At 41.2% G+C, this 14665-nt stretch overlaps 1 protein-coding gene across 5 annotated transcripts in view; it reads right to left on the bottom strand.

Annotated features, from left to right (window-relative positions):
* Positions 1 to 14665, bottom strand: part of ADAM22 (ADAM metallopeptidase domain 22) — a 131240-nt gene that overhangs the window by 64824 nt on the left and 51751 nt on the right. For all 5 annotated transcript variants that reach the window (XM_058817595.1, XM_058817603.1, XM_058817612.1 and 2 more), the window contains exon 3: positions 8390 to 8456. In XM_058817595.1, the coding sequence (XP_058673578.1) occupies positions 8390 to 8456 (67 nt within the window). The remainder of the gene's footprint in view (positions 1 to 8389; positions 8457 to 14665) is intronic.

The following is a 14665-nucleotide window of genomic DNA, read 5'->3' as shown; positions in this document are numbered from 1 at the left end:
TGTGGGGCCACCAGTTACAAAAATACATAACTAAGGCTGCACGATCAACTGCAAAAGGAAAAGAAAATTGCACCCTTGCTCACTGACTTCTACGGCAGAAAACAACTTGTTATGAATGGGTTTCTATTAGTAAATAGAAGAGTCAAAATGGCACTTTGACCTGTGTAACTGCAATGAGAGAAAACACCTTTTAATTGACACGTACTTCAGCAATTGGCAGGGGCCCTGCTGCGCTGAGCCCTGAGTTCAGCTCCTACTCAGCTCAGTAACCACGCCAGGGACCTGGCACCACCTCTTTGCAGAGTAGTTCTGGACTGCATCTCCTTAAAGCCAAATGTTGTGGAATTGTGAAAGGTGCCCTCCCTTTGTAGGAGGATGGCTCTCACATGTGCTCACATAGCTCAGACCCGACACGCTGTGGGGACATTAGTTTGTAACGCTGTTTCAGTTTCTGAAATCAGAGATGTGGATTCCAAAATTAGGAAAAGGCACAGCCGCTTCTAAGCCTTCTCCACAAAATGCCCATGTTTAAAGGCTGTTGGCAGCACTCTTAACTAACAGAGACACACGTGTATGTGACAGGATCCTGCACGCGGGTGACTCGCTCCAACTGCCATCAGTGACTCACAGCAGGAGCCTTCAGCAGATGGCACAAGATATCAGCCCAGCTTCCCAGCTCAGAGGCCAAATGAGGGCTGTGTTTACTGCCCAGTAGCTATGAGAAAAGATGCCCCACAAAACACTGCAGGGTGTGGACAGAGAGCTCATGCCAACGCAACACCATCTGCTCTGGAAGCTGCCTTGGCATCTGCTTGGAAAACAGACTCTTGCCTTGACTTACCTTGGTGTTAGGAGAAATTAATTTTTTTTATCAGCTGCCAGGCAAAGATGAGGCAGAGGAGAAAAGGTTACCTCTTCCTGCCCACTCTGTTGCTGTCTTTAAGACAGGTCTTGTAGCAGTGGCTAGTGTCTCTCAGTCATGGCACACAAGTCATTTAAATGATAGTCATTTTGCCCCACTCCTGTGTTTCTGTTCCAGGGAAATGGAAGGAAACATTTTAAGGGACAGTATGAAAATTCCTTGTAATCTACGCACACTAATCTGCCACATCAGCTCATCAGCTTACCCCAAGTCTGAAGCCAAGGTGTAAGAATGTGATTTACAAGATTACTATAAACACAACACAACACCTACATGGATACCAATCAGTCAGCAGGACATAAAGTTCTGAGGAAAACAGAAAACAATACAACCCTGATAGCCTTATTGGCTCATTATTTCTGAATGACAGAACTTTCTCTGTAAGTGAAAATTCACAGAGCTTAAGGCTGTGTCTAGAAACATTAGCCTACTGTTTATAATACAGTGCCAGTTTGGTATCCATAGGGAACAACAGACATGTCTAGGCAAAGCTACTTACAGAAGTCAAGATGAAGAAAGTAAAGATGTCAAGCTAAAGCCCACTGCATGGCAGCACTCCTTCAGAAGTACAGCAGCTTCTGTTTGCTTGGCTTAATTCCCCCTCAAAGGGATTTAGTTAAATCCAAAAATATACTTTTATTTTTTAATAAGAGCATCTACAAAGTGATTTGATGTTCTCTAATGTTATAGCAGTAATTAATTTCTCTTAGCCATACTCAGTCCTCGTATGGTCTGAGATTACAGAACAATTGGTTGCTACCAACCACTCTCTGGCTATGGATGCTGTATGTTGTTGCAGCTCATGGAAAATAACTCATGAGGTGCACAAAGTCAAACAAGATTTTTCTGCAAGTCCAAGCTGTTCTCCTTCTGCAACAAGACAAAACTGCAGCAGAGCACTCAAGAGGTGGCTCCTGATGGTCACACAGTCGCTTGTCTTGCCACTTCAGCAGAACCACCCACCATCACAGGGGTCCACATCCAGCAGAAATGTACTTTTTCATGTACAGTGAAATGTACTTTTTAAGCTCTGGAAGACTTCCACTTTCTGACATTTTTCCCCTGCAGGACTAGTTAAACCCACAGGAATTTTTTTTTTTTTTTACATCACAAAGAAATGGGAGACAAGATAATTAAACCTGCAAAATCCCACATGAATCATGATCTGGGATTCATTCTAGTGTAGTATATTCAAAACCATGACCTGGGAATGACTCCTAATATGGAAAACTGTTACTTTTCAGTTTCTTCTCCTTGGTAGCAGAATGTATGTATAAAGTAAGCCAGTAATAACAGGGAGATGATCACATATTTAAAAAATCTACTGTAAATGTACATTAAAAGTGCCAGCCTGCAGGATCATTAGGTCAGGCAAATGCACTGTGTATGAGGGCTGATTATCTTGCTCTGGTATCCTATAGAGGACACTACATTTTCTAAATCCTAAAGGGCTTGCTTCCAGAATTCAAACAATGCTACAACAGGAAAGCGAGATATTTCTCAATGCCTATTGACTCAGTGTGACAGCATGACACTACTGGAAAAAAGGATGTCCAGAGTAACTGAAAACACATAGAAATTAAAAAACGTTTGTCAACTCTTCATCAAGACACATTAATTTCAGTCAAAACCCAGAGGAAGCAATTTGACCAGTATACTATGGGATCACTTTGCTTCCATCCTGTCATTCTGTTCCACTACTACACTCTAATCTTCCCCTTCTTGTGGAACTTTCAATTTATGAACTTTCATTGTACAGTGCAAATACCTATAATTAGTCCCTAAGTGTAATAAGTTGCCATTTGCTCTATTTGGTTTTTTATTCACTCCATTGGTCAAAAGATAGTCAGATTTCCAGCTGATTCTTCTCTGCACTGTAATGCTTCTCAGCTTTGCACTGTTGGCAAATTTCATTAATATACACATACATTTCTTTACATAAGTCATTAATGAAAACATTTGATGGGAGCACTCTGAAGATAACTTTGCAGGAACCCCCTGCTAAACTGTGTCAGACTCACAGACTCCTCATCAGCTCTTCTTCAGTTAGTTAACTGCTATCACTAAAAAGTAGATTTTGGCCTAGATTTGTTAGTAATTTGCCATGAGGCCAAGAGAGCTCTGTTGAGGGTGCAAGAGAGAGGAAATGTGCCAACATTACAGGAACCCTTATTCAAAGTCTTCTCCCAAACAAGACTGAGAATGATTTTTCTGATAACAACAGCTTCTCTAGTCTCTGGACGCAGGCAAAAAAGCTCTGCCAGAAACAGGCATATATAATTCCTGCATTATTTATGATTTGTTCCTTTTCAGTTTTCATCAGCAGGTTGTGCAAGTTCCAGGTAGATGCACGCAGAGCTCCCCACCACCCCAGGCTCCAGCCTCCCAGGGCTGAGTCTTCCTGCACTCCCATCCCATCCTCTGCCAGCCCAGCTGGCACTCCGCTAGTCAGGAGAAAATGTAATCTCAAACAGGAAACCTGTTCAGCATACAGGCTTCCCTGGCAACCGAAACACCTTCCCCTTTGGTTACCAAAACCTGAAGAATAATAAGAAATTCTTTTCAGACAGTGAGTGCCCTTACTGGAAGGTGATGGTTAGAAGCACCTTGCTATAAGACTGGAAAGATAGCAGTCAGTTATTGAAATGACCTGCTCACTGGTGAAATGTTTCATCTGTCTGCACCACAAATTATTGTAGACTTATGATCAGTTTGTACCTGTGGAGATAACAAGGAAATGTTGGAATGCTACTTGGATAAGATCTCATCAAACAGGCACAGGTGTGCACAGGCACAGGTGTGCACAGACACACGCTGCCCTCGGTCATGGGACTGTACCTTAACAACTGCTTGAGCAGACCAGACTTGAAGGAGAAAGTTTAACAGAAAAAGCAATCAAGGGTACCCAGACTCCTCTGATTTTTCAAGATCTTAATATTTTTCTCCCTTATGCATCATTTTTCCTTAAAAATGGCTTTTAAAAAGCCCTTCAAATCCACATCATGGCACACACTAGCCAAGGCTTCAAGCACAGCAAGGTAATGAAGAACAGTAATTTTCCTCCTTGTGCAGAGGCATTAAAATAGCTGTAAGCTAACAGTCATCTTGCACACGCTACTAGTCAATGCACACAACATAATGACTATTTTTGCAAGCTAACAGCTCTGCTTTGCTGGGCAGCTTTAAAATGCATTTGCCCCAAACCCTCCATGGCCAAACCACAATGGGGGCCCCTCTGCTGGGACCCCCACAGAGCAGGGGGCTGTGCTGGGACCCCCAGCAGGACAGGATGGCTGTGGGTGCTTTGAAAGCCCAGTGGGCACGGTCGGGGCAATGCAGGGCCCAGCAGAACAGCTCAGCACAGCTTGGGACACAGAGCCACACGGCAGTCCTAACCCACGGCACAAGCCTGGCCAAAGCTCCTCTGTTAATGCTACAACAAAGAAAAAACAGTGCCTAGCATTTGATATGTCTCCATTCATGTTGTTCAGTGCTATCATAGGAAAATGCTGCGAGGCTGAAGCAAAAAACATCAGTTTATGCTGTAAGCACTCTCTCTGTAATTTTGTGCCCATAATGCACATGCTGTGTTTACACCACCACACTCAGGAATTTCAGACTTTAAGGACTGCCTATGAAATACAGTTCCTTCTATAGTCATATATAAACATACCATCAAAATTTTCTGGCATTTATCTACCACATCTCTACCTGTGCAAGTTTTCTGACTGAATTATTTTCATGGCTTAATCTTTTTCAGAAAGCAATTTCCTAAGAACTTGTAGAAGTGTACATTGTTTTGGGGAAATACAAGCAGAAACATTTATTTCTACACACTCTGAAGAAGAAAACTGAAACATTTTATTGAGAAAATATCACTGAATAGATTTCAGTTGTTTCTTCTGAGGGTGAAAAATCCAGCAATGTGAATTACTCAGCACTATAGCTATTTTTTGCCTTTCATCTCACTGACAGCATCAGTGACAGAATGACAACCAAAAAAGAGGGAAAAAGAGAGATAAAAGGACACACAGATATATTGCAACAACACTAGGTATACACAGGTTCAGTATTGATGTGCTATGAGCATAGGATGGTGTGGAATGACACAATCAGGAAAAGGCAATGCCAAGAAGGGTTTTTCTCTTTCTTATTAATTGATTATTCTCTTTGCTACCAGAAGGAATTTAGGCCAACACTCCTGCTTTCCTAGTAGAGACGTGATGTACAGTAAAAGAGGGTGTGGTGGGAAACACTGAAATAATTTGAGCATCTAGCTCCTTCTGTTTTTCTTAGGCATTGCACACTGCTACTGGTTTAATAAAAATGTGTTAGGTGCTTCCTCACTCTGCCAAATTAACAAGAAGCCTCTACTCTGCAGCAGCTAAATGCTGGCATCCTGCAAAAACATTTGGATCTCTTTCACCTTCACAATGCTCTAATGTATTAATAATTATGCAGAAATAAAATGTAATGTAATGTCTTCTTATGATAAAAAGGTATGTTAAACTGAAGACTCTTCTCACAGTAAAAATCCCTTTGCTACTAAAAAAGTGGTATTTTTTATGGTATAAACATTTCTCCCTTCCCCTGCCCCCCTCTCCTCTTTGAAGCATCCTCAGTAATGGCAGAAGATCCATATGTGTTTTACAGCACAGGAAGTTTTACTGGGAGGGAAGGAGAGGGGGAGGAGTGGCAAAAGTGGTTATCAACTCCACATTGCACATGAGCCAAGGCAGGATCCGCTTTCCAGACACATTCCCAAACTGCTGCATGTACAGCTGCCTTCACACCGTGCCTCTGAGCTCCTGCTTCCCCCATCCTGCTGGTGCACAACAGCAGCACTGATGGTTCGTGTGTCTGGGCAATCTTCTTGCCCAGAGAAATGCAAGGGGGAATGTGTGGGTTTTAAGATACACCTCTCTGGTAAGAAGGCCATGAGCTTGCTGTATGAGCAGCTTTGCTCCAGGCCTGCAGCTGGCAGGGGATGGCAGATGGACATTTTCTCTCTGTCACTGTTTCTCCCACCAAAGCAGCAAGAGAGATGCTGCCAGGCCGCCTCTGTCTCTGCCTACAGCCCAAGATAAACTGCACAGAGATGGGTGAAGAGCAGCACGTTGAAGCAACTGATAGAAACCTGTCTTCTTTCTGAAATACCTCTTCAGCTTCTGCTTCAGAATAGGCAGCAAAAAGGAGAGCATATTTTGTGGTTTATCCATAAGTTGCACCCTTTCACTAACTATTTTTAAATAAGTATTTAACCAATCTGCACAATCTCTAAAATCCAGCATAATAATTATGTTACCAGTTATAGTAAACAATTCCCACAGTAATCAAAGGTAATAAATCACCATCATGGAAATTTCTTATAGCTGTAGTAAGATTTTCAAAACATTTGATATAAAACCAAAGCAAACAGACACTGCCAGTCTTTTCAGAAATTGTTCAACAGATAAACAAAGCTCTCAAATGAACTTACAGGTGCTCTGAAAAATACTGACTGGTCAGAGAGAACCAGATTAATTTTTAATCAGTTCAATAGCACTGATTAAATCAGCCTCACCCAGTGTCTGGTATTAAAGTGTACTCAGTAGCCTGCACTTTTCCAAAAACCTTTTGGTATCTGAACTTCTATGAAAATGTTCCCATGACTGTGGCCACCAGGCTCTTCTGACATTTTTCACAGCAGCTGCTTCCCTCCCTGCCAATCCCACACACTCAGATGCAACAAAACAAGCAAAGACCTTACATCCCCTTTCCTAGCATGCTTCCACAGGACTGCTGCCTGCAGAACTGCTGGAGCAGTGGAATAGAAGGGGCAGAGGAGCCCACCTGTACAGCCCAGCCACCCCTGGCCCCCTGCCCATGGTACAGGGCAGCATGGGAGGGAACTCACCACTCGAGCAGCAAGCCCTCTCCTTCGTAGTGCAGTCCTTGCAGCCCCTCTCACTCCCAATTCAGCCCATCTCAAGTACCAAGCTCAGTGCAGCAGTGATAGTTCTCTGCTTCAGGCAGATTTGAGAATTCTGAGCAAGGCAGTGATAGCCATCCCTGAAGGTATACCCTGACCCTGGCTCAGCACCTAAATCAAGGGGAAATAATCTCTGGGACCCTTGAGGCTCGCAGCTGTTTTACCCAGAACAGTTTCTGACCCTTCCTCTGAAAGGCCTGATCCTCCCATCACTTTCCCTTCAATTAAACAGTACTTAGATATGAAGGGCTGCTGATTTCAAACATTTCCTTGCTTGATTAAGGCTTGCTCATCAGGAACAATTCCGTGACAGTGATGGATTAACTTAACTAACTTGCATATATATATCTTAATGCAGAAAAATGGGTTGTTTTTTCTCTTATTAATATCAGCTATTATCTTTATTTCTGCTTTGACTCGTATTCTGAACTTCAGTCAAGCAAGACTTCTTGACTGCAGAGCAGAGCTGACTGAGAAATTAGTCTTTACAATTTAATGGGACAGGTATGTGTTTGCCTCAGTCTGATAATGTATGCAGACTATTATCTAGATAATAGTGGGAGAGCAGACTTCCTACTTGCAAATGACAGAAGGGAATAAACCAAAGAAAACTTGCATCTTCAGCTATCCAGTGGATAAAGGACTGCTTTGCCCATTTCCATTTTCACTTTCACATTGCAGAGATTAACACATTTGTTTTGAAGTATTTAGATTATCTCAGATTTAGTAAAACAATTTGGGTGATTTCTTTTAATAAAATGTAAACTTTGAACAAAATTTTACCTAACATTTACCTGATAGGCAAATTTAGAGTTTCCATTTTGCACCATATATAATACATTTCTGAACACTCTATGTAATCTATAGTAATTGATACAAAAATTATAGCTGACATCTACAAAACAAGTCCTAACAAATAGAGGGTCCGTAAGAAAAATCTCCCATGTTGCATGCAAAGAATAAAACACTTCTGCAAAGGCTGTGGGACATTTCACACAAGAAAACAGCAACAAATAGCATCTTGTAGTCACTATGCCAACAAACACACAGAGAAAGAAACACACAACTTGTGATTAGATATTTAATACAATAATATTATACAATAAATATTGCTATTCTCAAATTTACAAAGAAGGTCATAACATACCAAACTTGAGGTTTGGTACAATGAGAAAATGCTACTTACCAAAACAAAAATATTTTCTACAATAAGTATCAAAAGCGAAGTATTCTTACTAGCAAAAAGAGCTACTATGAATATATTTTTCATGGATATCATTTTGATTTAAACATTAATGTAATAAATTTGACAATGGAGTGTATTTGCCTTGTTTAAAGCTGAAAGTTAGAAAACAAGATGTTTGCCTCAGAATAGGCAAATCACTTGAAAAATCAGTTATCCCTCCTTTCACAAAAATATGTGAGTTTTCATGAACATCAAAAGCCAAGCAAATTAAAAAAGAGAAACATAAAAAGGAAATTCTTGAAATTCTTACTTTAACTTCCACTGTCTTCCCACCTTGCTCGATATGCCTCTCAAGATATTCAGAAGACAGCAGGTCACTGCAAGAAGACAAAAAAAAGAACTGTAAGCCTTGTGCATGTGTTCTTGTACTCCCTCTCAGCAAGCACTGGTTAAACATTTACATTTGAAAAGGGCAAAACCTGCAGGATACTTTCCCTGAAATGTTCATAAAAATCATTGAAACAGCCATGTCCAATGGAGTTACACAGTGCATGGGATACACTGATTTCAACAGCAGAAGGTGGAACAAGGGAAATTGAGGGGAGTTTCTTCATGGAAGGTCCAAAACCAACCACCGACACTGATTGTAGTTCAAGAGACTCCTCTATTTGCTGCTAAAAGCAAACAGCACAGAAGTTAGGTGAACTTCAAAAAAAGCAAAAAAGCAGAAGGATGGGGCACCAGCTGGAATCTGAGGGAAAACATCCGCTGTGTTGGAAGGTTTCAAAGGACACAATGGCACAACAACGACATCACCTTGTCAGACTGAGATGGTGGGCTCAGTGAACACTGCATGGCAAAGCCGTGGGCCCCAGGAGCTGCAGGCTCACAGTGCACGTGAATGAACACACTCCCTGGGAGCCCTGCAGCTCCAGCAGTGCCAGAGGAAAAGGCTCTGGGCAACAGCAATCCCAGCCTCCAAACACACAAGGACTTGGAACAAACACCAAGGAGAAAAAACAATCAGACCTGAGGCAAACATATATAAATTAAATGCAGGCTGTATTTACTAAGCCATTCAAATGCTAAACCAGTCAAATTATCTTCCTCATAGTTATTTTCTAGTCAGGCAAACCACAGAATTGGTAAGATTGGAAGAGACCCCATTATCTACATCGTAAAATTTACTAAGCAGGTTCAAAGACTACAAAATTTTACTGAGATTAAATCAGTAAAAAGTCTTGCTATTGTTCCACCTCAGTGACAATTAAGCTAGAAGAGATGATTAATTGGTAAAGAAAACCTGGCAAGAGGCAGATTGGCCACTGGGGCAGGAGGCAGTGTGCACAAACCTGCTCAGCAGAAGAGGCAAAAATTCAGTATTTCTCCTTCAAACAGCAAAACACCTGAGCATAGACAAGAACTGACCTGATGTGGGAGGGCAGGAGCAGCAGAGCAGTCCCACGGCAGGGGCTGCTCAGCTTTCCAGACTTTCATCCTGGCCAAACAAGCAGCAGGACCATGGACATTTTTGCTCACAGAGATATTGGTGACTACCCTGAGGGAGCCCCAAGCAGGACAAAGTTGGAAGTATGGATCCTCCAATATCATCCCTAAAAACTGCCAGCTTGCTATTTGCATTAATTACCTAGGAACAAAATGTAGGAGCATTCCAATGAAATATGCTGATAACATTAATTTGGAAAGCATGGGAAATAAAAAAGATTGAAAAAACTCCCATAGGAAAGACCTGGATGATCTTCAAGACTGGTTATTAGAAAGAGGATCAAATTCCATTGTACAAACAGCAAATTTATGCACTTAAGGGCCAGAGGGAATTTCTATTAAATTTTTTGGAAGGCCTGGTTTATAAGGAAGAGAGCCATGACCACACTTGTTTCTGGCAAAATGATTTGGCAGATCAATAGAATTTCTTCCTGGAAAACACAGCTGTCATCCCAGAATACATCAAAGATGTATTTCCAGTCAAACTGAGGTATGATTAATATCACTGCCCAAAGGAGACCTCTTCTCAAATATTGCAGACAGGTACTGGACAGCTTTGCTTACAAAGTTCCAGTACCTGGAAACACAGAGGGGCTCCTGAAGTCTAGCAAAAAATGGAGCTGTGAGGGAATGTGAACACACCTCAATTTACACAGCACGATACACGAGCAACTAATTGGGCTATAGAAGATACTGCCAAAATCTCAAATCCATAAGGTCTGCCAATAAGCCAATGGAAATTGGATGTTAAAAAAAAATACTTTGTATCTAAGTGTAAGGAAGGGACAGAGGCAACAAAATGAGAAATGCTAACAAATTTCTAAATGGGAGCATCTGTGGGACAATTGTCCATGGAGGTGGGCTTTCCTCTGACGCAGAGAGTTCACAGCTGGTCACTGCTGGAAGCAGGAGGTCTCAGTGCCCCCTCAGGAGCAAGCCCTGAACCAACCTTGTGTCAGCACAAACACTCATCAAAACACTCTCAGTGCCAGAGCTAACACTCATCAAAATACTCTTGGTGTCAGCACTGGCACTCTTCAAGGTACACTCGGGAGGGTTCCACAAAACCATGGGTTTGCTGCATTAGGGAACTGAAATCCCTTGACAAGAGGTACAATCAGCCTTAGAGCAAAGGAGGGAATGAGCAGCTCTCAATAAGGGTGAAAGGAAGAGTGAGTGACTCCCTTGGCTACTGCAGAACCAGCGTGAGCCCTTTAATTCTGGCCAGCCCCAATATCTGTATGGATGCCTGGCACAGCCTGCAGATGAGCCATTACTGAGGAGCACCTAAAAGAGATGCTGTTGGATTACTGACTACAATACTCTGACTCCTCTTAGAAGTGAATATTAAATATTTAGGCTACTCATGCCCTGAGGGAAGCTCAAAGACTTCTATAAGGTCTTGTATGCATTTTCCAGATTTAGTAATTTAGACAGATGTTCTTTTATAATGAATTTCGCTTAGCTTGCTGAAGTTAGTGATATAGCTTCCCAGCATTAACTACCCTCTTTTAGCAGAAGTTTATGCTTCCATAAATTTAATAACTATTCCTTTACAGCTTAAGGCTCTACTTTTACTCTTTGTTATTTCAGGGGGACTCAGTTAAACTGATGTCTTCCTCCTTATTGGATGGACACAAAGGTTTTCATGCCAAGCAAGATGCAAGAGATTATAAAATGTAAGATAGTAAAGTAAGTATATAGTACAAAGAGAATAGCTTAACTCTGACCTTAGAGTTGTATTTGGGGGGATGACAAGGAGAAACACAGGTTCTTCTCATGTGGGTCTAACAAAATTATTGCTTTTTAAAAGACACTGCTGTTAATGTTTTAATGTTCTGGAAGATCATATGTTACGTTCTCAAAAATCTGGAAATTGTGCCTGGCATGAGAAAACAAAGACATTGATCATTCACTGCCTTGTACAACACAAGAATTAGAAAGTAACAAAAGAGGTCAGTGACCTCAAAACTAATAAAAAAAGAACCTTTTCTGGCACAGCTGCTGATTGCAATGTTCAACGTAGTGCAGGAAAGCATGAATGCTAGAGGTTTGTACGAGTTCAAGCTGGGAATGGACAAGCTAGTGGATGTAACTGGGAGCTGCCAAACACACTGTGGCTGACTCAAAGTGTTGGAATCCTGGAAAAGAGCTCTGGAGAAGCCTCATACATGCTTGCTCAGCCCTTCCACTTTTCCCTCACTATGGGCCCTGGGCTACTGGGACTGGGCAGCTGGGCAAGTGTCCCTCTGTCAAGCCTGGGCTGCTCTGCCTGCACCATGAAGGTCCTGCTTCTCCTCAGGGTCACACAGTGTCCCGTGGCAGCCAGCTCCAGGGTTGCTGATGGTCAGTCAGCTGCTCTTCTCCCACCCACCACCCCAGTGATGGACATTCCCAGGCTGTTCAAGTTGTATTTACTTTCAAAGTAAGCCACAAGAACAATTTCTAAACAGGCCCATCCATTTTTTCGTCCTGTTCAGTCCTTACTTTGAGGACAAAAGAGCTAGAAACATTTGGGGAGCTGCTGGCATTCCCACCCCTCTCAAGGTCTGTCACAAGTGCCTTGATTCCTGAAATGATCCTGTCTGGAAGGGAAAGACCACAAGGTCACTTGCCTGCCCAGCTCCTGGGGACTGAGAGCACAGCTTGCAAACAGACCACAGATCTGAAATGTAGAGACATTTTTAAAGCCTACCCTCAGTAACACGGCAGGATATATCTGAGAATATTTTATCACTAGAAAAACCCATAAATGACACCATGTTATGCTTTATTATTATGATTCACAGCACTGAAAATATCATAAAACCACAACACTCTTGCAGATTCAATAATGCAACCAATGCTATTAAAAACTAAGCTACAAACCAACCATTATACACAATCTTAAAAACTCAGGCCAGAAGGTATCACCCCCTAGGTGGAGTCATGTTTTGTCTACAGCAACAGTACAGGCACAGAACTGCACCATTAGAAGGCCTTTCTTTAAAACAAACAAAAAACTAGATTAAAATACCTGTGAAACATGATTATAATTATTTAAGCAAGATAAGACAATAAGCATTAAAATAATATGCATTTCAACATAAATAAATGCACACTTTCCTATGCTATAATTTAACTTGCCTGCCGATCTATCCTAGAAACCATCTTTGTCAGCTTAAGTGGTAGTTTTAGTATTAATTATAAATAAAACTGGCATGTTAAAAAAAAAAAAAAAAAAACAGATTGTGAAAAAAAATCTTAGGAACACAAGGGATGAAAAAATTACAGAGAAAACCCACCAACACTATCATTGGCAATATTGCAGAATGAGATTTTCAGAAATATTTGCTGAGGCATTCGTACAAAATTTTTGAAAAGGCATGGAAAAAAACTGCATATGTTAACAACTAAAAATAAAACATTTCACAGGAAAAAAAAAGCACATGTGATCTGTTGCTTTTACAAGGAAAAACACTGCTACACTAATAATGGCAATTCTGTTGTCAGAGGTTTGTTATTTCAGTGTACACAAATTAAGTAGTGTCATTTTGTTTACAGCAGCAGCATTCTTGAAGCATTACCTAAAGTCCATATGAGCCCATCCCATACAGACTCAATTGCATAAGGGCCAGAACAAAAACAAAAAACTAGAAAAATCCCCTTTGCTCTTCCAACCGTCCCAGTACACAAGAGGCATAAGCTGGATGAATTTTATTGCAGAATAGGCCCCCAACTAAGGAAATTATCCTTATCCAAGATGATGCATATAGATGCACCTAAATTCTACCTTGAATCAACAGTTTACCAAAAGGAAGCTGGGATTGGGAACCCATGAAAACAGATGGGCTTTGGATAGAGACGGGTTCCCCAGCAGAAAGAGGTTGCTCCAGGAAGAAAAAAAGGTTAAAAAAACGTGTTGGCAAGACAAAAGAGGACAGAAGAGTCAAGTGTTTAAAGAAACAGAAAGAAAAAATAAGCGATTACAAAGCACTTCAAGTCAAAAGAAGGGGGGAAAAAAGATGATTAAAGACGTTTCTAAAAGGAAGACGTTTGCATTTGAATGTGAAATTGAGAAAAACCTGGGAATTATCCCTGTAAATTTAATAGAAACTTTCAAACAGAGAAGGAAAATGCCTATCACCAGCTTCTGAACAAAAATTAGCTCTCCAGATTAAAAAGACTGAAAAAAGTAACAGTTACAGAAGAAAAAGAGCTGAAATTATAGGGTTCTCTTTAGAGGTCATAGGAAGAATTAAAAAGTTAAGAAAGGTAGAAATAAAGTGAGTTCATAAACATAGTGCTATAATGTATCTTTGTCAGCATCAGTGTTACAAATAAAAGAAATGACTGGCTTCTTGATAATATGATATCATTGCTGTGTCTCCTCGAACACTGTAGAAATTCTTAACCATTTATTCACCCTCACTTGTCTCCACAACTCTCCATTATGTACACCTGAAATTTCCGATTAAATATGATGCCAGACAAGAACATCAAGTGAGAGATCTGCAGGAAGATGCATTACTGAAAAGGAAGACAAGGTTTTAGTTGAAATCAGCAGAAAGGTCTGGACGGGTCGAATGCCAGCAGGAAATTATCAGCAGACATATGGAGACCTTCAAGAGAAACGAACAGGTTCAAGGAAATGATGGAGACAGTGATAAGAGATAGATGCCCTATCAACTGCACAATCAATGCTAGCCCTGGGGCAGAGCCAGCTGTGAGAAGGAAGCCTCCTGCAACACCATGCTCGAGAGGGCTGCACTAAGAGGAATGGGCACTGTCAGGGTACCAGGCACATGAAGATGAGGAAGCTTCCCACAAAATGAAATATTCTCCCCCAGTGGTATACATCCTTTAACAATTATTAACAGAAATATCAGCTATGGAAGGAGTGGCTATCAGAGGACATTTTTAGTACAGCCCATCTTGTACACCAAGAAAGATAAGGCAAGTTGATTGCCATAAAACAAAGAGCAAGAAAGTGGAAAACTGGATGAGAGGGACCAGAATGGATGTTTCTATCTGCCAGTCAGTAAGAGTACAAAGGACAATTTGTATTATCTTGCATTACATTCTTGTCCTGGAACATTTT

Source organism: Ammospiza caudacuta, chromosome 1 (genome assembly GCF_027887145.1).
Source record: "Ammospiza caudacuta isolate bAmmCau1 chromosome 1, bAmmCau1.pri, whole genome shotgun sequence".
In the NCBI taxonomy this organism is placed as follows: Eukaryota; Metazoa; Chordata; class Aves; order Passeriformes; family Passerellidae; genus Ammospiza; species Ammospiza caudacuta.
This window is presented reverse-complemented; position numbering and strand designations above follow the sequence as displayed.